At 46.6% G+C, this 25,878-nt stretch overlaps 1 protein-coding gene across 1 annotated transcript; it reads left to right on the top strand.

Annotated features, from left to right (window-relative positions):
* The first annotated feature begins 334 nt into the window (after positions 1-334).
* Positions 335-25,686, top strand: CPA2 (carboxypeptidase A2). The gene is made up of 11 exons (XM_084897655.1): positions 335-480; positions 3,008-3,089; positions 3,760-3,894; positions 5,417-5,512; positions 7,197-7,298; positions 9,418-9,516; positions 10,854-10,964; positions 12,131-12,221; positions 13,729-13,928; positions 15,967-16,051; positions 25,451-25,686. The coding sequence occupies exons 1-11, from the start codon at positions 416-418 to the stop codon at positions 25,636-25,638; spliced, it is 1,254 nt and encodes a 417-aa protein (XP_084753781.1). The 5' UTR covers positions 335-415; the 3' UTR covers positions 25,639-25,686.
* The last annotated feature ends 192 nt before the right edge of the window (positions 25,687-25,878 follow it).

Genomic DNA, 25,878 nt, shown 5'->3' with positions numbered 1-25,878 from the left:
CAAACTAATGGAATGTGATAGACAGGATGCCCAAATAATTACTATAAATGTGTGTCCTTTATTTTTGTCAGAGACCCAGCATGGACGTTAACGTCTAGGTCTATTAATCTGGCTTCTATCACCGAGCAGAGTTAGTGGCACTTTATGTTCTAAATCATAAATACGTAATTTGCCCTTGGTTTGCTCTTTCCATTAAAGTTTGTTATCTCATCGTAGGAATGGGAAAATGTACGAATGGCAGATATCAAACAGGTGGGTGTCTACAAACCTTGAGAATTTGACATGCAGGTGAGAATTTTACCAGGTGGGACTTCACTGGGGTTCTGAGGCTCTGACTGGTCAGCCTCAGGCACAGTCCCTATAAATAACTTCGGGAAGGACACTGAGTTCTAGACTCCGGGGAAAACCCTTGACGATGAGGTTGATCCTGTTTTTCGGTGCCCTTTTGGGGCACATCTACTGCCGAGAAACATTTGTGGGGTAAGTTATGCTTTCTGATAAAGGTTTGAATTTTGCTTACTTGATACACAGAGGCTCTCACTGGATTGTGGCAGAATCATGGATGTAAGTATTCGGCATTTTCAGAGCCTTCTCTTAGTTTGGAGAGGAGATAGTGGGATTAATAGAAATGAGAGAGAGAGAGAGAGAGAGAGAGAGAGAGAGAGAGAGAGAGAGAGAGAGAGAGAGAGAATGACATTAAAAAACAAACAAACAAAACTGAAAACCGAATACATATAACCTATTTCTCTCCGTCCTTACTCATTTCCCCTCTGATGGTCAGGATGTAGGAGTGATAGACATGACTGAAAAGAAAGCTGTTTGGCCATTTATCTCAGTGCCGTCTCAGAAAGTGACAGGTTATTCTCCTACCTCCTTCTCCCCACCGTCCTCGGTTTCATCCTCCATGTCAACCCTTGTCTTCCCATCTGCAGATCCCAGGCAGTGGACCTCAGAAAGTAGGAAGACCAATCCAAATCCAACCCTCACGGCTTTGTAAGATTCATCTTTGCTCCAAAATACTTTGGTTCCAAGATTCTATGAAGGGCTTTAGGCAGCATTTCCTTTTGTTATTGTTGTTATTTTTGTTAATCCTCAACCAGAGGATATTTTTCCATTGAACTTTTTTTTAGAGAGAGTGTCAGGGAGGGAGTGGGGAGAGAGAGAGAGAGAGAGAGAGAGAGAGAGAGAGAGAGAGAGAGAGAGAGAGGAACATCGATGTGAAAGAGACACATCCATTGGTTGCCTCCCCAGTGTGCCCTAATAAGGGCCAGGGATTGCCCTTGATGGAAATCAAATCCATGACTCTTCAGTCTGCAGGCAAATGCCCTAACTAACCGCTGAGCCAAAAACAGCAAGAGCTAGGCAGCATTTCTTGAAGAGTATTCCAGGGAACTAATGAAGTGGTCAAATAAATTTGGCCCTCAAAAGTGGGTGGTCAAATAAACTTTGGAATGAGAGGGTTTCTGGGTTCTTTTACTACTATAGCAGCGTTTTTCAACCGCTGTTCCGCGGCACACTAGTGTGCCGCGAGATGTTGCCTGGTGTGCCGTAGGAGCAGACAAGACAAGAATTTTATAATTTTTCACTATTTTGTTTACTTAATATTTCATAATAAAGTAATTATAAAATACTTTCTTTGTGTTTATTTGATTCCTATTCAAGAGAATTACTTTATATATAGTCAATGTAGGCACAGAGTTAAATTTTTTAACATTTTCTAATGGTGGTGTGCCTCGTGATTTTTTTCATGAAACAAGTGTGCCTTTGCCCAAAAAAGGTTGAAAAACACTGTACTATAGCATGCGCTGTAAATCTATGAGAGGGGATCTAGGCTGCGGCACCACCCAATATTTTTTATCATGAAACTCCGCTTCACTTTTTTCTTTTTCTTTTTTAATGCCGAGTAACTCAAATGGCTACTATTCCTTAGCACGCACACCAGGAAATATTAGCTTAATGTCGCACTTTTCCCAGTGCCTTTCCATTGTAAAGCAGGACTCCTGGAAATCTCTGTATTAATCAAAAGGAATGAGACTCAAATGAAAACATTTTCAGACCATCGGTGGCAGGTGGATACTTGGAGGCAGGAGAGCCTTGGAGATCTCATTCTATCACATACAGTATATTCCACTTGAGCTCATTGGAAATTGCATGGTGCTTGGTTACAGAAGACTTCAGTTCTTATCCCTGTGTATGCTCTTTGTACCAATCCCTTCTCCACTGTACAAATGGGCAGGGTAGTGACACAGGAAGTGACCTACTTGGAGAAAGGGATTGAGGAGAAACATCTGTCACCATGGTGACAAAAATCCAGCTCTACTATCAATTTTTTTTCTAAAGATATGTGTTTGCTTGTTTTGCAACTTCTTCTTCCTGCCGAATTGTCCTTGATATCCTTTGTTCACCATTATGTATATGTGTTTGTGTGGAGAGAGAGGCCCACCAGGACTTTCCTGAGTCCCAGTTGACCCTAGCCATATCTCAAGTTTGGGCCACATAAATGGTGCTTGGAGAAATAACTCGGATACATTTCAATGAACCATAGCAAACAAACAAACCAACCAACCATACTAGGTCTACCCAGATGTGAATTCAATCCCTCTTACAAGCACCAAAGTAATTATTTTCCCCCCCCCCCCCATTTGTATCTGAAAAACAGGAACAGACAAGTTTTAAAAGCCAATTCTTTATGCGCAGCAGGTGCTATTTGAGAATAATCGTTAGCTACAAGAAAGGTAACTTTAATGTCAAGCTTCCTGCTAGGAGTAGGTAAACCTCTTAATTATTATTTAGATAACATACCCTTGGGGGAAGTAAAGTCATTCTCTCAGCTGCTCGTTCTGGGGATGTGGGTCAGTATACTGTGTATCAGTTTCTTGATTGTCAAAAAGATTATTAACCGCTGCATTAACCTCCTGGCATGTGGAGACTCATAAGAGCAGAAAGCAACGGGAAACAGTGTCCAGGTTTTGCTTTTAAGGTCATGTTTGTGGTTAATATTCTTTAGAGATCAAGTTCTTGAGATCATTCCAAGGAATGAAGAGCAAATAAAAAGTCTGGCGGAACTGGAGGCTGAAGAACACCTTCAGGTATCTGTCCTAGAGGGGACTTCTGATTCTTAGAGATACTCCCCAGGGAGACACGAGGGTTGGGATCTCTTACTTTGGACTGCATCTACCCTACTCTGACAGTGTGTGGAATGCCAACTCACGAAGCTGGGATGCAGAAAACCAGGGCTCTTGTCCCAGCTATGTGACACTGGGCAAGTCACCCATGTTTCCTGTGTCCCATTTTCCCATTCAGTATACTGAGAACAAGTAAACCATTCTTATATCTCACAGGGTTATGGTAAGAATGAAAAGAGAGATTTCAGTTACTTTGAAAAATTTGGAAAACCTTTAACGCACTATTTACCTCCTAAAATGATGTATAGGATTAACATCCTGTTATAAAATGAATTAGATCACTTAAATGTCAACTGTTAAAAAACCCCCACAAAACTGCCATAGTTTTAAATAATCTGTTCCTTCTGCCCATTTTAATATCTAACCATAGGAAGGGGAGGCAATTATATCTCATATGCTGATGCTTGGCTATGTAAAAACCCTTCTTGCAGTATTATAGTGATTATACAATGATTTCAGTCTTGTGGGCTTGAGATAAAGTAGATATGAATTGATTTCTTGAAATCCATCAGTGCTGAGCTGTCCTTTCCCCTGTAATTACCCACTCACTGTCTTGGTCTTTTATCCCTTTCAGCTTGATTTCTGGAAAGCACCCACCATACCAGGAGAGACAGCCCATGTCCGGGTGCCCTTTGTCAGTGTCCAGGCCGTCAAAGTCTTCTTGGAGTCCCAGGACATTGCTTATTCCATCATGATTGACGACGTTCAGGTAATTATCCCAGAGGCCATCCTACCAGAGGCTCGCTGCTCCACTGGAACTGAAGGACCATCCTCCTTTATCCGTGGGTACCCTCTACCCACGGTGGGTGCCTTCCTGCAGTCTGGGCCACGCCTGCAGAGTGGGTAGGCAGGCATTGTCACTCTCTCTTCTACGTTTGACACAAATGGGATATGATCATCAAAAACTGAAGGGAAAGGGCAAGAGAGCCTCTGGCATGAAATACAAAAGGCAAACGGATGGATATTGGTCAAAGTAGGGGAAAGTAAGAAAGTAATATTTTATTGCTTTCAGAGAGGAAAGGAGAGGGAGAGAGAGAGAAACATCAATGAGAGAGAATCATCGAGCAGCTGCCTCCTGCACGCCCCACACTGTGCACTCCTGGTTCAAAGGTCGATGCTCAACCACTGAGCCAATCCACCTGGGCCAGTTTTCACTTTATTTTTCTCTTTTCCTTCCATCTAGTTTTTAACTGGAGGGTAGGCCCTGTGAACCAAAGACGAAGCGGTCAACTCCATAGACCATCACAGAACTTATAGGGTAACTTACTTTTGGGAAGATTGGGCCGGAGCAGACACACAGATGGCCTAGCAGTGTTGTACTAATTATTCTTTGCTACCAGGCCCTTGTGACTGTACTTTATGTGCGTGTACTTTTTAATAGTATAATTAGGGTACTAATGATTGACAGGGCAAAGGGACAAAGAATGTAGTTGCTCCGGGAGCCATATCTCCTAATGGTTGGTGGTAGGTCAGCGATTTTCAACCGATGTGCAGCAGGACCTTTTAAAACATGCACTACCTGTGTATTTAGTCAGGGGCACTCACCTTTTCCCCTTAGATTGTTAAACAACACAACGAACAACAGCCAACACAATAGCCATCTAGTGTCAGTGAATCAAAATGATGCCTATTTTAGTCAGGTTGGCAAAAAAATACATTCTTTGGTGTGTCGCAGAATTTTAGTAATTAGTTTATGGGTGCCAGAATGTGAAAAAGGTTGGAATAGCTGTGATAGATAATTGCTTATATTCAATACTGTTCCCAGTTTGATATTTATCTCGGTTGTCATGCCATTCAGATGTTTCAAACAAACAAAAAAAAATCATGGCTATATTTTAAATGAGAAAGCTTTGATATGCTTGCTGAGGGCTGTGAAGCTGGGTCAAAGGTCACAGCATGAGACTTAAAAAATGAAATGAAATCCGGGACACAGGGATGGAGTTGGTTTTGTTCATAGCTACAGCTATACACCCTGGGTTCCCAGACAGGTAGGATGAACTATAAGACAACCACAGGACTGCCTGTCATTCTGTATTTGCAGCTCCTGGCTGGCCAGAAGCCCCATTCATGCCCCATCCACTTTCAGGGTGCTACCGGAATAAGGCAGCCTGGAGGACAGGGAAAGCAATGCTTGGGACCGGGGGGCTTCAGTGTTTCCATTTCCTTCACAATTGTAGGTGCAAACGCATTGCTATGAAGTAAGCATAGTTTGTAAAACTGCTTTGTCTTAGGTTCTGTTGGACGAAGAGAACGAAGAAATGCTGTTTAATCAGAGAAGAGAACGGGCCGGTAACTTCAACTTCGAAGCTTATCACACCTTCGAAGAGGTAGGTGTTTTCAAAATGAGCATCGGAGAAGGGGGCCGTTCTTCCCTCAGATAACAAAACCAATACGTCCACTTGGTTGATGGAATGGAAATTATTCTCCTATTTCCTAACGTGCCCAAGTTCCCCTAGAATGTCACAGCCAAGTATTAAGTATCCCTGCCTTAAGCCGGAACCCGAAGCCCACCTGTCCATCCCGGCCGCCTTCCCGTTATTTTGGAAGGATCTTAAGTGAGCAGACAGACCGCCTGCCACGCTCCTGCTCTCTGCCTGGGCCCCTTGCTGATTTCTAGCCCGCGCTGCTTCCAAAGCCATTTGAGAGCTGTGCTTCACGCTGTCACGGATGATAGAATCAGGGGACACCGTGACACCTCTGACTTCCAGCCGAGGCAGGGTCGCCGGAGCTGCACACAGCTCCCTACCTCACAGGAGCAGACTCTGCTTCTTTCCAGAGTTTGCGGGAGTGAAGAGCACTTCCTTCCTCCCCCTCCCTCTTCCCTCCTCCCCTAGCCACACACTGACCGGGCCACCTGGACAGTTGCCTTGTCTCTGCCACAGAACTTTTCTCGGGCCCACAGGGGTCAATTTGCACTGACTGATTTTGGGGTGAGGGGTGGAGGGGAGGGGATGAGGAGATGGGGGTCGGGGGGGTGCTTAAGCGGAGAGGTGGGGCGGGGGGGTTGGTAGGCAAGAGCCAGAGAGGAGGTATCTTGTAGGTACTGACTCCCCAAATCAGGAATTAGAGATTGCAATGACCTCTGAAAACAAAGCCCCCCCCCCCCAATTAGTGGCAACACGTGACCTAAACTCATTTGGGGGCAACATCTGACCTCAACTGACTTGCCACTCACTTGTGTCCCTGCCAGAAATATCAAGGCATTTGGATACGGGGCGATGCCGCGTGTACAATATACAACGCAGGCTTCCTGCCTTCCCACATCTCTCCCCGCCACCACCAAAACCCCTTCATTTGCAAATGCGCGTGGCCCCTACGGATTGCAGATGAGGGCTTATGGATCGAGGCAGTGCGGGAGGGCAGGAATGCCCCTCTCCTTCGCGGGCCTCACAGCCGGGCCTGGCCGCCGGAGGAGCCGCCTCCCCGCTGCTCCTTTCCGGACCAGACTCCCCATCAGCCCCGCGAGGGCAGGCGAGGGGGCCGGCGACCAGCCATCTGCGGCCTGACCGAGCCCCGCTGCGTTTTGCAATGCTCGCCTCGCCTCTCTAAATCCATCTTTTCCTTTGTTTTTTTTTTTTTTTTTTTTTTTTTTGGTGCCACTACCCATTTGGTTCCTCCGCGGGTAAGCGGGGGGAGGAGAGCAGCAGCTTTCCGCCTGGGGAAGCTGCCCTCCAGGGCCGGGCGAGGCCAGCCTGGAAAGGGCCATTTTGTTTTAAAACACAAAACAGAAAAAAAAGAAAGAAAAAAAAAGCCGGTGCCGCAGCCGCAAAATGGCTCCCTGGCCTCAGGCCTGCAGAGGCCCAGCGCCCCATCCTTGCAGACGCCCAGCTTTGCAGAGGCCCAGCGCCCCCCTCTCAGCTCGGATGCAAACGCCCCCATCCAGCGGCATCTGCCCGCGGCCCTGTCCATTCTGCCCGGGGGGGGGGGGGGGGGGGGGATGGGCAGAGAGAAAAAGCCGCCCATAGGTGCATCCTATCACAAATGCCTATGTATTTATCTTAAACCTTTCAGATTTCCCAAGCGATGGATAACATCGTGGCTGAGCACCCGGGACTAGTGAGCAAAGTGACTATTGGCCATTCTTTCGAAAAGCGGCCCATGAACGTGCTCAAGGTACACAGATGATGCGGCAGCAGGGGCTGGGGGGCGGGGGGGGGGGGGTGTCGTCTCCTCCCCAGGCTCGAACCCGCTGCTCCCGCGCTGCCCGGGAGCCTTCCACCTTCCTCCGCCCCCGCCTGCCGGCCAACCGGTCCCCGCCGGTTCTGAGCATCCACCTCCCGTTCCCGCCCGCGCCTGCCCCCCTTTCTCCTCTTTCTCTCGCCCACGCGCACTGACGCAGGGCTGCGGGGGATTAATGCTCTCCTCCTATGCATTCTCTTGCGGGGAGCCGAGGCCCGGGCGCCAATAGCAACCGCGGGAGGGGGCGGCGGTGCGGGCCCGGAGTCCGGGGAGGCGGGGGCGGCGGTTCGGGGCCCGCAGCCCGGGGAGGAGGAGGGGGGAGGTGCAGGACCCGGGGTGGGGAGAATAGGTGAGATAGTCTGTCTGCATTTAATCAAGCTGGGAGCTCTGCGCCGTGTTTCCCTCTCCCGCCCCTTCTTTCTTTCTCTCTCTTTTTTTTTAAAGCCGAGAGATTTAAAAAAAAAAAAAAAAAAAAAAAAAAAAAAAGAAAGAAAAAGGCGCCTAAACCCGAGCCGCATTGAAAAAGGAAAGAGTTCCCGCATTAAAAAAACAACAAAACAAAACAAAAAAAGGAGGCCCCGCTGGGCGCGAAAGGATGGCAGGAAAAACTAAATCGCAAAGGCAAACGCCCAGAAACAGGCATTTTTTTTTTTTTTAAAGCATTCCAACCTGAAACCTCTAATAGACTTGGTGCTGAAATTTCAAGTGTTTTTTTTTTTTCACCTCGCCCTAAAAAAGAGTGAAAATTATTTCCCCAGATTTCCTAGAAAGCGTTTGTTAAGGAAAAAAAAAAAAAGAATGTCACAACTCCCTGCTAAATTTGGAAACGTGATGGCTGAGAACCAACGGACTCGGGACAGATGGATTTCACCAGAATGTTTTTCTCAAAGCAGGCCCGAGAGGAGCGGTTTGCCCGCTGTATTGACACTGGACGAGGGCACATTGGCTAATATTCACTGCCTTCTTTTCAAAGATCTCCTCCTGCCTGCTGCTCCTGCAGCTGGGCCCGGAAACCGCAGCCCCTCCTCCCCCGTCCCCACTCCCCATCCCATCCCCCCGCCACCCCCACCGCCGGCTTTTCCTGGCGGCCCTTCTCCTGGGTGGTTCGTGGTTGAGAGTGTGTGTGTGTGTGTGTGTGTGTGTGTGTGTGTGTTTAAAGTACCCTGCTTTTTACATTCGAGCTCTTGGGAGGAAAAGGCAGGGAACACTTTGAACGAAAACTCCCCAAACCCGTGAAATATAATTTTTAGCGAGGATTTGCATTTCTCATTTACCTTATCGGCTATGTTTAGAGTGCCGCTCAGACATAGAAATGGATGGTGCAAAAAATAACGTTTTCCTCCCCATTTAACTGATCCAGTTGGCAAAACCGCTGCTCCAAACAAAACGAAGCCACTTAGAACCATAAAATTTAAACTCTGGGAAGCACCTCGAAGCCGGCCATCCTGTTTTTAGGAGGGACTCAAAAGGTTATCATGAACATTTTTTATTACACAAATGACACCATCATTGCGTAAAATTGGAAGAGGAACAAAACAAACAAAAATAGGGGTGGGGGTAGGCGAGAAAAATATCCCCATATTCCTAATTCCACAAGTATGGAGTGATAGCTATTGTTGCATATCCTCCTATTTTTCTCTCCCTCTCCCTTCATCTCATATGTTCTTATGTGTATCTATACACACGTACACACGAACTAGCCTTTTTAGAAAATGAAAATGGCACCACACTATTTTGTAACCTGTTTTTTTATATTTTTAATTTGCAACATACAATGAACGTTTTCATGTCATCACCTTATCTGCAATGATTTTTTACAAACATGAAAAAAGGAAAGGTCTCTGCTCTTCTTAGCCTGCACTTAGCTTATATGAAAAGAAGGGGACAAAAATAATCATATTAAGTGAGAAGAGTTAATTGATGCATCACTGTCTCCACCTCCTCCTCCTCCTCTCTCAATCACACCAAGTACAGGAAGAGGGGCAGACAAGGCTCGGGGTAGAAGCGAGGGGGCCTGGGGCTGCAGCTTCACATTGCCCCGCTTCTCTTGCAGTTCAGCACCGGAGGAGACAAGCCCGCCATCTGGCTGGACGCCGGGATCCATGCTCGAGAGTGGGTCACACAAGCTACTGCTCTGTGGACAGCAAACAAGGTGATTTTGCCTAACGGTCTTCCCTTGTTTTGTTTTTTTTGGGACCAGGACCCACGTAAGCACACAACAACCCCTGTGGTCCTAATGGCTGGAGCGCCCAGCTCAGCTGCTTCTCTTGCCACACAGGCAGGAATCAGATCCATCCAACCTCTCTGGGTATTGTCCCAGCTCGCACCCTGGCCCTCTTCCCCTGCTGGGCCACTGGGTGCCTGCTGGAAGAAGAGCGAGCTAGAAAAGATGGCAGGGGTAGAAAAGGAGGACCATAGGGAGTCAGATTTCAGCTCAAGAACAGACAAGAGAAAAATTGCTTTTGCTGCCTTGAATTTTCAAGGCTGAGGCATGATATGCTTGAAATCTCGAAAACCACCGAGGGGGCTCAGATGGCAGCAGATACAAACAGGCGCTTGGACCTACAGGTCCGAAGCGGAGCTCGCGAAGGGCAGTTGGTGGCTCTGAAACATTTCCAGATCTGATTTCGAAGCCAGGGTGTTAGCCATACCGCTCCTTCCACATGCTGGTTGGAATTAAGAGTCAGGACACCAGGCTGGGTGTGACCTCGTCTGGTATTTCTTAAGTAATTCAAAAGTGACACACTATAAATCAGAATGTTAATTCATGAGCAAAGGAAATCAATCCACATCAGATCATTCAAGCATGTGCAACCACGTGCATACTGACTGATACATTTTTCCCTTCAATTAAAATGCGGTTACCTTTAGGGTATTATGAAATGGATATTTAACAGTTGAATAATAATGCTCTAGGATGGCTGAGCACAGGAAATGAGTAAATTTTAATCCAGCAGAAACTTCAACTCTACTGCAATTGATTGCAAGTAAGAAATTTAATTCCCCAAATGGAATTTAACGGGCTCTCTGTGTTTTTAGAAAAGTCCCCGCATATTTAAGTTAGCTGATGTTGGTTGAGGGCTACCCTGTGTGGCGATGAAGGTAAACTTGCAAATATCTCTTTGCCTCATACTTCCCTATAAGCCACATACACACCATTGCCTACCATTGCAAAATGCCTCCCCAGAATGAATAGGAAGGATTCTACTGCTTTTTAGAGAAAAAATGGATAAGTAATATCTGATTTTTTAAATTTAATATAAGTAAATACTTCTGGCCAGAAATAAGAGTGTAGGCGCTGGCATATGAAACACATTAACACTGCAGGAAATTGGATGAAGTCCTGTGAGACCTTTCATTGACCAGCAGTGATAGCTAGTTCTTGTGTGCGGGGGGAGGGGGGACACATCGCCTTAATATTCTACCCTGAATTCCCCGGTGGAAAAAGAGAAGGGTGAGCTTGACATATACGTTGTTGCCTCTGCTCAGATTGCCTCTGATTATGGAAATGACCCCGCCATCACTTCCATTTTGGACACAATGGATATCTTCCTGCTGCCGGTCACCAACCCCGACGGATACGTGTTCTCTCAGACCAAAGTAAGCTTCTTGGGCTTTTCCTCTTCTCAAAACAGGAGTCTAAGGAGCAGCGCAGGGACTTTGAAAACAAAATAAAAGTAATCTTCTCGTCCTTGACTCACTGTAAACAGAATGCCTAATCTCCCCGCCGTGGCCCGGAATTGAAGCGAGCGGTGGAATTTATAATCACTTCTTATTACAGCACACGGTGGCTTCGCATATCGCCTCCGCCAGCGCCTCATTTCAGCTGTTAGGCTGGGCTATTAGCCCATTGTTCGCTGTGAGTCACCTAGGAGATTTGTTCCAATTATCTCCCTGTTTTTGTGGCAGGATTGATAGAAAAGTGGAGGCGGATGTTACCTGCTGACAATTAGATTTGTGGTAGGATTTAGGTAGGCAGCACAATACATCTAACATTTTTACTTAAAAATCTGTAGAAGGAATCTCTGGAGTATTACTGAAAGGAGTTATGCCGTTCTTTTTTTTTTTTTTCCCTGCCCCCCTTTAAAAATCTCATTACAAACCTCCATTGTGGCAACCGTGACCCCACGTATGTTCAAAAATGACTGAGAGCTTCCAATTTATTTCTGGAGAGATCTGACTAGGATCGCATTTTTCAAGGCGGCTTCAAAAGGAACTCGTACAAATAATAGTACTCATCTTAGGAGATGCCCTAAAAAATGAATAAAAGTTCCACGGGGAAGTTTGGGAACTATCGCCCACTCTATCCCTTTCTTAGAGTTTCATAACAAAAAAAATAAAAAATTTCAATTAAGTTAAAGCATTCAAAAGCTTTTAGAAGTTCTAAAGTAAATCAGCCAATTTAGTTCTGTATTTTCCCAGACGATTCTGCCATGGAACCCTTGCTTTCTCCCCACTTTTTGTCTGTGTGTTTGTTTGTTTTTGTTGTTCACACTTAATCGAGCTGCTGTTCCGAGGAGCAGGTTCTGGCAGGCGGGTCGGCATTCACTGGAGGGGTGGGGGCTGTCTGCTCCTCAGTGTGGAGCTGACGGGGAGCCCCGCTCAGCACCTCCGTGTGCAGGGGGATGCGGGCAGGGTCACGGGGGCCTTCTGGCGGGATGGAGGGAGAGGAGAATTCTCAAGAGAAGGCCGTCTCATCAGGCTGAATGACCATAACGTACACCCCCTCCCCTTCCTTTTTCTCTTTGGCTTGGATTTTAATTTAGAACCGTATGTGGCGGAAGACCCGGTCCACAGTGTCTGGAAGCCGCTGTGTCGGGGTGGATCCTAACCGGAACTGGGACGCAGGTTTTGGAGGTGAGCTCGGGGAATGAATGGTCAGGCTGCGTCTGGCCTGCGAGCTGCTTTGCAAGGCTCTGCAGGACCGTCCGCCCGCTAAGCCCATTCAGGATGCAAGCCATTTAAAAACCAATTTGCAAAACACTTAACTAAATTCCCTTCCCAGGCTCGCCGCCGCGCTGTCACAGCGCTCCGAGCTGCATTTAATGCATTTTGTCTCACATCTCGGCGTTCCCGCAAGCTGGGGCCCGGCGGCTCAGCTTCTGAGCTCTCATTGTGCGATGGCGGGAGGCTCCGGAAGCCCGGACCGGCCACTAGAGGGGGTTAGGATCTATCCGGAGAGCCGCATTACATCACCCGTGGATGCTTCGAGAAAGAAAACCCCAGGCCAAATAAGACCGAGAAACCGATTTTTCAGAATAGATTCAAAAGAGAGAGAAGACCGGCTTGCCGCGCTGGCCCTGTTGACTGGCAGCTCTAATTGTTGGGAGTCCGGTGGCAGGCTGGTTGGGTGCTCCTTTGTGCTCCCGGGCACCGGTTAAAGCGCCTTAGAGTTAATCACAGAATGGAAATTTGTTTGTTTTTTCCTTATTAGGTAGGATAACAGTGAGGTGAGAAGCTGTCTCTTTTCGCTGCAGTTTTCCTAACACCTAGCACAGTGTCTGGAACATAGAAGGCAATCATGGAATATTTGTAAGACAAATACATTAGGGAGGTTCATTGAACCCAAAGAAAACATATTAGGGGATTGTGATAGGTCACGGATGAGTGGCAACTTATTCATTCATCGATTTTACAATTGTGTGTGTGTGTGTGTGTGTGTGTGTGTGTTTTAGTGTAGGGGAAAAAATTAAAATATCAGATCCAAAATAATGTTGTTCTTATTAAAAAGAATCCTAAAATAAAGGTGACAGGCTATATTTACCTTAGTCCATATCACTTAAGACCTAGGGCGTCCCTACCCCTCCCATCAGAGTTTCTCTGGCAGTCATAGCCCTGGCCAGGCCACAAGGACCCACTGCAGTGGCCATGAGTTCCTCTAGTTGCTGAGAAAATCAAAGCCAAAGGAGTCCATGTTGTCAGATGTAGTTGTGAAAGCCTCGCTGTAGAAAAGATGTCAGAGGTTCTTTGCGTTTGTGGCTTTGTGACTTTGGAAGTACGGATGCACGGAATCTTCTCCTCTTGGACTCTAAGAATTGGAAGGGATCCCAGAATTGCTCAACTCCTACCCAACACAGGAATTCCTATAATGTTAAATCTAGCTTTTCTTCCCGCAACTCCCACAGAGAGGAGACGATCTCACTTGATAGCTCCCTTTGTCACATAGAGCCATATTTCAAAGAAGGGAGCTGTGTCCAGAGTCACTTGCTGCCTGACAGTAACATGCTTACTCTGATTTCCAGAGGAGGGACGTGGTGGTGCGTGGAAATTGCCTTCGTGCAGTGTCTCCGCTAAGCTCACTTCTCTCTCTCTCTCTCTCTCTCTCTCTCTCTCTCTCTCTCTCTCTCTCTCTCTCTCTCATCAGGACCTGGAGCCAGCAACAGTCCTTGCTCTGATTCCTACCACGGACCCAGCGCCAACTCTGAAGTTGAGGTGAAATCCATAGTGGACTTCATCAAGAGCCATGGCAAAGTCAAGGCCTTCATCACCCTCCACAGCTACTCCCAGCTGCTGATGTTCCCCTACGGGTATAAATGTACCAAGATGGACGACTTTGATGAGCTGGTGAGTTTCGGAAACTTCCTTTTAGCCCAACCACAAATAATCCATTGTGTGGACAAGTTAAGTGGCAGTCATAAAATTAGGTACTGAGACGGGAGAGCCCGAGGGATAGGTTATAAAGATCCATGAGACATAACACGTCCAACCAAAGGGAAGATCGGGACGTGGACTCTCCAAAATTAAGATCCCTTTGGAAATGGAATTCATGGAATTATTATTGCCTGAATCTTGATGAGCAGGGCCCTGATTTGAACACAGGCTCCCAGGCTGTGCTTTCTGCTTAGGAAATAACCGCTTGGACCTAGAATCAGAGATGCTCTGTGCTCTCCTCCAACTCCTTGTCTGGTACCTCCTGGGTGCCTTCAGCTTCCGTGATCTGCAGGTTAGTGGGCATCAAACACCCACTTCCCTAACTTGATATCTTCCACCATCTTTTCTGCTTGAGGAGTAGGTGAATGGGTGGCAGCCTTAAACCAGATGGTGACATCTCAGAGGGCTGCTTCCAAACGAGCAAGAACCATCCTCAGCTGAAGGGAATGTGCAAATATTTCCACCTTGGCTTTTAGGCTAGAATTTTGAAACCCATAGACTAGAGATAAGATGTGACCTTTTGGTGGGTTTATGTCCACATAGATTCTTGTCAGTAGCTCCTGGCAGAAACGAAATAGATTATTCAAATGCTTTCATCTCAGTTGGGTTTTAGCACCGGAGGGCAGGTTTCAGCGTTGAACTGGAGGGGAAAGAATGTCAGGATTGAAAACAACCTTAAAGGTACTTTTTAGTAGATCTAGATAACCTTAAATTATCCAAACCTGGTGTTCCCATCTCTGCCAGATAGCTGTTCATCCTGTGATTGGGTGGGTTCCTGGCTTCAAGGAGCATGCTCCATTTGGGGCGTATTTGATTGTTTGCATTCTTCCTAATAGAGAGCCAAACCACCTACCTCCTATGGTTTTCACCTGTCAGCCCTGATTTATCGTCTGGCTCCATGGAACAAGTTTTATTTCTCTTTGAGAGGCAAATCCATTAATTACTTGAAGACCAGTAAGCTGTTTTTCCTAGGGTTTTCCTTATATCTGCTAGGGACCCCCAGTTCTTTCGAGCACTCATAATAAGATCCCAAGTTTCCATACCATTCAGGATGCTATTTTCCAAACATGCTTTGCTTTTTTTTCTGTGTTCTTCAAGAGTAGCTCCCAGAAGTGAATGCTGTGGGTTAAGCAGCACAGCAGAGCGTGACCATAGCTGCCCTCCTCCAGACTGTGCGCTTCTGCTTATGCAGCCGAGGGTCAGCTAATTGGCAGTAGCTAGCACCGTACGGTGGACTCATGTTGGGCTTATTGACAACTGAAACCCCCAAGCTCTCTGAGGATTCTGCCGAGCCAGGTTTCCCCCATCTGGTAATTGTACAGTTGTTTTCCTGGACCCACGTTTAAGACCTTAGATTTATCCCTAGCAAGGATAGTAAAGCCTCAATCAGTCAAAATTGGAACCCTCAAATAATGGAAAATATTTTGCTGAGCTCTACTTCTTGGAAAAAGAGTCAATCATAGGGAAATACGCCAATGTAAGGATCTGGGGGGGGGGGGGGGGGAATCAACTTTGTGGGAATATCCTGGAGTCAGCACACTTCTGGTGGGCCCCTTACTCACACCCTATTTCCATCCACAGCCCTGAACAGGAAGAGTTTGTGGCAAAGTTATGACCCTGGTCATTATTAATGTAAGCGTCTGGATGCCCAAATAAACAGGGGATGAGAGTCTTCATTTTGTATTTTTTTAAATATAGGATGTATCATCTATTAAACTGCTAGGAACAGATACTACACTTGAGAAGTGATCATGTTGTATTTTAAAAGCCAACAAAAGTGAGCTGTGCTTGCTTCTCATCGAAAATGGTTGAAACAAAAAGGTACTTAGTCCTCCGTTAACCAGAGAGTCCCGTTAACACGGCCGACCCACGCTGCATTCTGCTGTTGGGCATCTGTTCTTCCAAGAGACAAGTGTGAGCCATTCATCTTTCCTTGCTTCTCTCCCTGTAGAAGGAAGTGGCCCAAAAGGCTACCCAGTCTCTGAAATCTCTGCACGGCACCAAGTACAAAGTGGGACCCATCTGCTCAGTCATCTGTGAGTACCTAATGTGTTTTTACAAATGCTCCGCCACGACAGCAGGCACCACGTGATTCGGGGCCAAAGCCTTTCAATGCCCTGATGTGAAATTCGTACGCCTTCATGCATGAAGCCCAGCCTTATCCAGTTTCCCTCCGCAAGGCTAGATCTCCTCCGTGAGATATTTACTGTGTGATGCTTAGAACAAAGAACTTTCTAAATACGGGAGTTGTGTGCTCTCTGCTCTGCTTGTACTGATCCTTTCACCTCACTCTCATCCTTTGGAATCTGTGCCTGAAAACGGGCCTTAATTGAGTCATTACTTTAATCAATTTTAGGGGTCTTCAAACTATGGCCCGCGGGCCACATGCGGCCCGCAGAGGAGTCTGATCCGGCCCGCCAGGTTTTTTGGGCAGTGAGCGCAGCCGAGGTGTTACAGTAGGAATTAGTAGTTCATATAGTCCGGCCCTCCAGCTCTCTGAGGGACCGTGATCTGGCCCCCACTTTAAAAAGTTTGAGGACCCCTGAATTATACCTTCCTTGGCCAGACTTCCTAAACCCCCTCTCCCAAAGTGGATTGGGATCAAAACAAGAAACAACTGCGTTGCTATAGGAAATCCCAGTGCACTCTCATGTAGATTCTGGGTCCCCCACAGGCACCCCTCCAGTTTCTTATGGCCACAGCCAGAAACTCGGGACCTTACGGTTGAATGGCCAGGAGTTCCCTAGTGCTCCCATGCCCATGATCCTTTGGAAACAAATGCCTCTTATAAGCACTCACTCTGTTCACCCTTTTATTAAGCACCTACTAAGTGCTAATCATTATGCCAAGTACTGGAGACATAATGAACCCATAGAGAACTCACTGTTTACTATGGAAGATAAAAGAGGAAGTCAGTAAACTTTAGTATGGTATGTGAACTAGAAGGCTACAAATGCTGCAAAAGTATTAGAAAGTTGGAGGGATTTGACAGTGGAAGTACAAGGAAAAGCTTCATAAGGAAGAAGGCAGGGTTTTAAAAAATATGTATTTTTATTTATTACAGAGAGCCAAGGGAGAGGGGGAGAGAGAGAGAAACATCAGTGATGAGAGAGAATCATTGATTGGCTGCCTTCTGCACGCCCCTCACTGGGTATCGAGCCGGCAACCTGGGCATGTGCTTTGACTGGGAACCAAACTGTGACTTCCTAGTTCCTAGGTCGACGCTCAACCACTGAGCCACACCAGCTGGGCAGGAAGGCAAGGTTTTGAAGGCTGATCACCAAAGAACTAGAGAAGGGGAAAAGGAGGGGGCCATTCTGGCTCCTTCACAGCAAATGCAAAGGCACAGAAGGATGAAGCTTTATGGCGGGCTCTGTGAACTATAAGGTTTGGGGCTGCTGGGATGAAAGTGTAAGACTGGGAGTTGGGAGTTCAGGGTTTTGTGTACAATGTCAAGGAGTCTACAGGATTCTGGAAGCCACTGGAGAGTTTTCAGCAGGTCAGTGAGTGTCGAGGCATTGTGTTTTAATTTAAACACATTAGCTTCAGCGTGGAGGATGAAGTAATAACGGACTGGAAGCAGGAACACCCCACAGGAAGAGAAGGAGGAGTTTGAGGGAGAGATGGTGGGTGGCCCAACTATTCTGTGGTCTGAACGAGCACCAGGTGTCTGACCCGTGGAGTCAGACCAGATCTGGGTTTAGTCACCTAGGTACTTGGGTTTTGGCTAGGAAGGAATTCAGAACCCGGACTCAGACTGTAAGAGAACATGTAGAAGCAGTAATTCCTAGAAGAAATGGGCTTAGGAGGCATGTTATGGAGGTAAGGGAAGGGCCTGGAGCTTGGGAGTGAGGTAGCTAATGGTAATGTGCCTGGGCAGACGGGGAGGAGAAAGGGAGAAGAGATGGGGCAGGGACAGGGAAAGGGAGAGGCTTGGGTGTGCTCCAGGAAGGGCGAGCCTCTGGGTCCTCAGTCCTAAGGGTTAAGGGTGGAGACTAGGGAGGTCCCAGGGGAAGATCTCAATGGCACAAGCAGCAGTTTTCCAGGTGTTTCTTTGGGGTTGTGCTCTCCGCTGATCGATTGGCAGGCGCAGGGCAGGGGTCATTATTCAGTGCAGCTGGCCCTGACATCAGCTGTGGCTGGTTTTGTTGCTTATCTGGGCCTGGAGCGGAAATATAACTGAGGCCTAGATGTTGTCTCCAGAGAGGTCAGGGGGTCCAAAGAGCCAGACCAGCTACCCGCAGTGGCCAGACCAGCGATATGGAAGGGGAGGGAGAGTCACCCTGGGGGTGAGGTCTCACCCTAGAATTGATTGTCTGTTGTTAAGCTCCTGGGGCTTTCCACATTGATGACCTTCTGTACCTGGCCCATCAACCTTGCTTGCTTTGCTCATGTCTCTCGAACTGCCTACCACACAACCAGAGCAGTGAGGACGGAAGAGAGACATTTAGGAGGTCAAAACCGTAGGGTTTTGCCATTTATCGGATATTGAGAGTTTCTCACCAAAGGGCATTGAATGGTGCTATTGGCTGAGGGAGGCATCCGGGAAGATGAAACAGGGGTGGGCTTGGAAAGATACGGAGTTGAGTTCTGGAAATGTTGAGGTTGTCCTGAAGGTATTGGGCTACGTGGCCCTGAGATTTTGCAGGGATTTGGGGTTGGCTGACAGAGAGAGGATGGTTGGTACAGGAGAGCAGGGTGATTTGGAGCGGGAAGAGCCCTGGGCGGAATTGGGGAGCAAGGCGATAGGCAGAAGAGGTTAGCAGTGAGGGAGCCAGACGCCGCAGAGCTGGGCAGAGAGGAAGCAGACAGCCTCCTGTTTCAGAAGCGGGCAGGGAGCAGTTGTGGGCCAGGTGGCAGTGTTTAACAATGACAAAGGCCACGGGAAAGGCCAAATATTACAAGGACAGAATATTTACCATTGGATTTTCATCGCTAGTGTTAAAAAACAAAATTCAACTGAGCAAATTTGAAGATGTAATTGGCTTTTTAAAGCGGTTCATGAGTTGGCCAGCATCCCATCTAGCATCTGGAAGGGCACTCTGGTGGTTGTACAGATGGGAGGTTTTTATAGGCAGAAAGTGGGGGGGGGGGGGACCAAGAAGTTAAGAGTGGATTATTTCAGGCAAGGCCACCTCCCCTTAGGGGGAGGGGGTCTTAAAGGGCAGATTAACTCACCAGTGTGGATCAGGAAATTCCAGACTGATTTGTTTAAAATGCCACTCCTGGGAGTGGCTGAAACTGCAATTAGGTTAGGTATTAAAATCTAGATTTGGTATCCTGGGCTTTTAGCACAAGCGATACCATTTTGGGCGCATGGTTCTCTCTTTTTAATATAAGTATGGGGGAGGAAGAACGTCTTCCTCTATCCTCAAGGTTCTTTCAGCTGGTTTAATAGACGTGAGTACTGGCCGGGTGAGTCAGGTGGTTGGAGCATCATCCTGTGCACCAAAAAGGTGGCAGGTTCGATTCCTGGGCAGGGCATATATCTAGGTTGCCGGTTCAATCCCTGGTTGGGATGTGTACGGGAAGTGACTGAAGGATGTTCCTCTCTCACTTTGATGTACCTCCCCCCCTCTCAAAAACCAATAAAAACCTCAGGTGAGGCTTAAAAATAAATAAGTAAGTAAGTACTAAGTAAGTAAACATGAGACAAATTAACAAGAAAAAAACATTTTTTAAAATATATTTTATTGATTTTTAACAAAGAGAAAGGGAGAGAGATAGACAGCCAGAAACGTCGATGAGAGAGAAACATCGACCAGCTGTCTCCTGCACACCCCCTACCGGGGATGTGCCCGCAATCAAGGTACATGCCCCTGACCAAGAATTGAACCCACAACCTCTCGGTCCAAGGATTGATGCTCTAACCACTGAGAAAACCTGCCAGGGTTTGCTTTTTCTTTTTTTTTTTTTGAGACAAGAGACTGTGGGGAAGGATTAACAGAGAGAGAGAGAGAGAGAGAGAGAGAGAGAGAGAGAGAGAGAGAGGCACGAAAGGTACAGGAGAGATCAGAAATGGCCAATGTAATACTGTTCCAGAGAGAGAGAGAGAGAGAGAGAGAGAGGGAGGGAGGGAGGGAGGGAGGGAGGGAGGGAGGGAGAGAGAGAGAGAGAGAGAGAGAGAGAGAGAGAGAGAGAGGCGCGCGAAAGGTACAGGAGAGTTCAGAAATGGCCAATGTAATACTGTTCCAGAGTGGGTGAGGAGGAGGGCAAGGAGGAGACACGCGGAGGTGGGCAGATTGAGCTTGAACAAGAGGAGGGAGTCTGCAGACAGGCTGGGGGCAAAGATAGCTACATCTGTAGGAGGGTGGTGGCAGGAATCTGAGGGAATGAATGCTTGTGAGTCATGGTTTTCTTAATGGGAGTCATTAAAAAATAAAATTCAACCCAGTACATTTTTAAGTTCTAATTGGCTTTATTAAGTGATTCATGAATCCGGCAGCACCTCTTCTAGCAACTAGAAGGGGCACTGTGGGGGTTGTGCAAGATGGAAGATTTTTATTTCCCAATATATTTTTATTGGTTTCAGAGAGGAAGGGAGAGGGAGAGAAAGGTAGAAACATCAACGATGAGAGAGAATCATTGATCCGCTGCCTCCTGCATGCCCCCAACTGCGGATCGAGCCCGCATCCAGGGCATGTGCCCTGACTGGGAATCGAACAGTGACTGCCTGGTTCATAGGTCTATGTTTAACCACTGAGCCACACCGGCTGGGTGAGGCAAGTTTTTTATAGGAAGAAAGAAGGTGGGACTAAAAAGTTAAGGGTGGATTATTTCAGGCAAGGACACCTTCTTTAAGGGAAGGTGGTTTGGGGCAGTGGGAATGTGTGTGGGGTGGAGTGTTACCAGGCAGATCCCCTCACTAGTGTAGATCAGGAAATTCCAAACTGATTTGTATAAAATGCCGCTCCTGGGACAGGCTGAAACTGCAGTTAAATCAGGTGTTAAATCTAGGGTCGGTATCCTGGGCTTTTAGCACCAGTGAGGCCATCTTGGGCCTGTGGGATTCTCTCTCGTGGAGTCTTGGAGAGCCCGGAGGACTAGTTTACCCCTCTTATCTAGAATACTTACTGAAAACACACACACTCCTGCTCCGGTGATACCTCACATCACAAAAAAAGTTCTCTTTTTCCAGATTATGATTTTTCTTTTCTTCTTTCTATTATGATGTGTTTAAAAACCTCATAAAAAATAATCCAATAACCAACACTTTCATTTCGTTTCAGTTTCATTAATGATTTTGTCAATGAGCACATGTATATTTATCTAGTTTGTAGATATAAGAACTACCAAACCTGTAGAGAATTTTTATAATCATTTATGTGAGCCAAACAGAGGATACACCTGGGAACAAGATCTCAACAAGCCGAGGGCCCTCTCCCTCTCAGTAGCTCGCCTTCGCCTTTCCTTCCCTCCCCCCCCGCTGTGTGCCCCTCCTCCCCCCCCCTTACCTCTGCGTTTCTCTCTCCTAGGCAACAAGGGCACATTTACTACCTCTGTAATTTTCTAAATCAACTTTCTCTTACAACAACAACAACAACAACAAAAACGATCTCAACTGCCTGAGAAAAATGATTCAGCAAATAACAGTTTGCAGTTTCTTTTATGCATTAAGGAGGGAAGTAAGGAAGATTGCATGAAGACGAGAGAAAGCAAGGTGGAATCAGATGACAGGATAATTAAGATTATGAGCTTTCACGAGGGTGGTCACGCGTTAGAAGGAGAGGTATTTGGAAAGAGGTATTTCAAAAGCCAGTTAACCTAGATGCACAGATATAATGGACACAGACATCATGGCCACTTGAGGCACAGATAAGCCTTTTATAGGCCTGGATGTGACTGTCCACCATGACTTGCCCAGCTAGGAATTTACGACCAGATCACCCTGTGAGATTATTTTCCTTAGAACCCCTTTTCAGTCCACAAGTCTTAATCTGTATCAGTGTTCTGTTTTGTGTCCAGCTTCTTTGAACATAACATTATTTCTTGTGCAATTTCATGTTTTTCCACACTAGGTATTTGTTATTCCGTGATAATGCTATATCCCAGTTATTGGGTATTTGGATTGTTTCAGCTTTTTGCTAAGCAATGCTGCTATGAACATGTTGGTGCAAACTCCTTTTTCTTTTCTTTTCTTTTTTTCTTTTTAAAAAATATATTTTATTTTTTTACAGAGAGAAAGGGAGAGGGATAGAGAGTTAGAAACATTGACCAGCTCCTCCTGCACACCCCCTACTGGGGATGTGCCCACAACCAAGGTACTTGCCCTTGACCGGAATCGAACCTGGGACCTTTCAGTTCGCAGGCTGATGCACTATCTACTGAGCCAAACCGGTTTCGGCTCCTTTTTCTTTTAGAGCTCTTTGGTATGGACTCCCAAGGCAGGATTTCCAAATCAAATGGGATGAAAAAAATTACATGTGTTTTAGGCTATTTTCTGGAAAATTGATCTGCTTAGAGTTGCCCAGACCTTTTTTTTTTTTTTTTTTAATCTTATTGATTTCAGAGAGGAAGAAAGAGGGAGAGATAGAAACATCAATGATGAGAGAGAATCGTGGATTGGCTGCCTGCTATATGCCCCACACTGGGGATGGAGCCTGCAACCTGGGCATGTGCCCTGACCGGGAGTCAAACTGTGACCTCCTGGTTCTTAGGTCAATGTTCAACCACTGAGCCTCGTTGGCTGGGATGCCCAGGTCTTTTAAACCACTTCCCTGTGGGCTTGTCCTCTCCTCTGGTGGGGAGGAGAGCCTTCCGAGTGATGACATAGGGAGGAAGGCATCATGGCCACTTAAGGCTGAGGAATGCATGCTTTCTCTGGTTGGCCGCTTCTGAGTGGAGGCTGGAGTTTGGAATGTCGGCAGAATGGCATCACATACCCCCGATTATACAAGGAATCTAGCTTCCCTCCTCCGACGGTGAGGTGTTTACAAGTCAGGTAGACATTGGGAGACCGAGATTTAGTATGCTTTTCTCAGTACGATCGCAGATATTGAAGACATTTTTTAATAAGCAAATATCAGACAAGCAGAGGGTTTGCTGTCTGAATTCTTTTTTTGGAACCTGGCCATTAATGGTCAGGCAAGTTCTGGCTGCATCATGTGCCCAGAGCTGCCTCTGTTATCTTTGATCCTGGCTTCGTTCCAGTTTGGACAAGCATTGCCTCTAAGTCCCAATTAACTCCTTGTTGCTTCCTGCCTCAGGCTGGTATGCAGCTCTGAGAGCACCTGCTTCGCTCCGCCCAGGAGGCGGCGGGCTTCTGTGGGGGCTGAGGCTGCTCCTCATTTGGAAAGGGCTCTGAGGAGCTGCTCTGCAATGTGTTTGGTCCGGGAGGGGCTGCTCCTCAGAAAGGAGTAGCGGGGAAAAGCACAGACCTTGGGGCAAGGACCTGGGTTGGAGTTATAGCTCCAAGTAACCTTGGGAAGGTCACTCATCTTACCTTGTTTTGTTTTGTTTTCAAATTTATTTGTTTGTTTATTTTTTTGTGTTAATCCTCACCTGAGGATGTTTTGTTTCATTGATTTTTTTATTTATTGATTGATTTCAGAAAGAAAGGGAGAGAGAGATAGGAACATCAATGATGAGAGAGAATCGTTGATTGGCTGCCTCCTGCACAGCCGCCTCTGGGGATCGAGCCCACAACTTGGACATGTGCCCTTCACCAGAATGGAACCCAGGACCCTTCAGTTCTAACCACTGAGCCAAACCCGGCTAGGGCTCCATTGAATTTTAGAGAAAGGAAGGGTGGAGAGTGGGGGGTGGGGAGAGAAAGAAAGAGAGAAAATCAATGTGAGAGAGACACATCCATTGGCTGCCTCCCACTCCAGCTCTGACTGGGGTTGGGGATAGAACCTGCAACCCAGGTGCACGCCCTTGCCTGGGAATCGAACCCGAGACCCCTGGGTTCGTGGGCCAACAACTCTAACCACTGTGACACACCGGCCAGGACCTCCCTTGGTTTCTTCATCTGTAAAATGGATTGTTGAGAGGCTCAAAAGATAGAATATAGATGAAAAGTGTTCACTAATTCTAAGGCACTGTATAAATGTTCTTAGTTAGTTTCCTGGTGAACTACTGTCCTCTGGATACCTCTTACCCTTATTGTGGCCCAACTTTTAAAATACGATCCTAATAATTTATTTGTAATCATAGTTATAACAATAACTAACATTTATGGGATGTCTATTCTGTATACATTATCCCAGCTCCTTCACTTAATCTCTCTGAACCTCAGTTTTCTCATCTGTAAAATCTACTTTGTGACTCAAGTGGTGATTAAATGAACCAATTTAGCATAGTGCCTATCACACTTAGGAAGCACTCAAAAAGTGTTGGAATTATAAACATTATATTATTCCATTTAATTGTCATTGCTCTGGGAAATAAGTAATATTTTTATCCCCATATGACGGATGAAGCATTTTCGACGCAGTGAGTTAAGTACATGCTTTATGTACTTACGTTTTGCAGAATTAGGATTCAATCTGAAGCAAGCATTGCATTTACTACAGGCTTCTTAGTGGGATTGTATCATGTAGCTGCACCAAAGGCATAAGTTAGAAATTCTGGTACCCAGGAAGGTTCAGTTCAAGTCAGAAACCATTTGGTATCTGTTATTTACCAGGTCTCATAGCTGCTATGAGTGAAGACAAAGACATTCGTCACAGATCAGTGTTCATTCACAATCTTAACCATGAGTCCTGTTCTTGGTACAGCTTCCCTGGTCTTCCCCTTTGCCCAGCCCTGTTCTTAGGGACCAGCTGCCTTTTTCCACCTCTGCCTCAGCCATCTCCTTCATATGACCTCTTCTTGCCCTCCCCGGGCCAGGCCTCAGAGCCCATCATGACTCAGCTCTTCTGAGTCATGATTGCCCAAGTCTTTGTTGGCTAATGCCACCTTCCTTCATCATCGGTCTCGTCTGTGGCCACACACCACACAGGTGCACTTGACTCTGCTGGGTGAACCATCACACACAGGCAGCGGGCATGTTATTTTATATCAGAACAAGGCCTGTTCCACCCTTCGCTGAAAATCCCCTGAGGGAAGGAAGGGACCAAATTGTTTCTTGTATTTGTAATCCCTCCTCCCTCTCTAGAGAAAAAAAATGTCTACACCTAGCACTTTTCTAAAGAAGGAAGTGGGGGCGGCCTCCCCAGAGGCGAATTAGGAGAGCAGGCAGGCTTCCAAATGGGTGGGTGAAGCCAGAGGCGCCTCAGAACACCAGAGGAAGGCCAAGCATAGTGTCCATTGACGTAACACCTGTTGCTTTTCCAATTTTGTAATTTTTCATAAGCTATCCCTGCTCTGAAGGCCCTTGCAGATAGGGGCCTAACTTATCTTTTTAATAATCGTGGAACTTAACTTAGCCGTTACATAGCTGTGAGAGGCCAGTTGGGAATAGCATAACCAGACTTATTCTCATTTGCCCTCAGACCAAGCCAGTGGAGGAAGCATTGACTGGGCCTATGACTCTGGCATCAAATACTCATTTGCCTTTGAACTGAGAGACACGGGCCGCTACGGCTTCCTCCTGCCTGCCAAGCAGATTTTACCCACAGCCGAAGAGACCTGGCTTGGCTTGAAGACCATCATGGAGCATGTGCGGGACCATCCCTATTAGGGGTCTGCGGGAATACACGCCATTAAAAGCTCTCTAGTTTGAAACAAAGTCGGCGAGTGATTATTCCTTTGTCGAATCCTGATTTAGAAGAATCCGTTCTTCAATTTATGCTGTCCTAAAATATAGTAAACCACTGAGCCATACTCCTACATCTTTTAAAAAAAAATCCATTCTTAGCAAAATGCTCCCAATATCCTTTCAACATTAAAAAATGTGGCAAAATATACAAATCATAAAATT

The sequence above is a fragment of the Pipistrellus hanaki genome, assembly GCF_964339955.1.
Source record: "Pipistrellus hanaki genome assembly, chromosome: 10".
Taxonomy (NCBI): Eukaryota; Metazoa; Chordata; class Mammalia; order Chiroptera; family Vespertilionidae; genus Pipistrellus; species Pipistrellus hanaki.
This window is presented reverse-complemented; position numbering and strand designations above follow the sequence as displayed.

Excerpts from the sequence above, each read along its gene's own strand:
- CPA2 (XM_084897655.1), top strand. The coding sequence starts at position 416 with ATGAGGTTGATCCTGTTTTTCGGTGCCCTTTTGGGGCACATCTACTGC. Across the intron at positions 3,090-3,759 it reads AGGCTGAAGAACACCTTCAG|CTTGATTTCTGGAAAGCACC; the intron begins GTATCTGTCCTA and ends TATCCCTTTCAG. Across the intron at positions 5,513-7,196 it reads CTTATCACACCTTCGAAGAG|ATTTCCCAAGCGATGGATAA; the intron begins GTAGGTGTTTTC and ends TAAACCTTTCAG.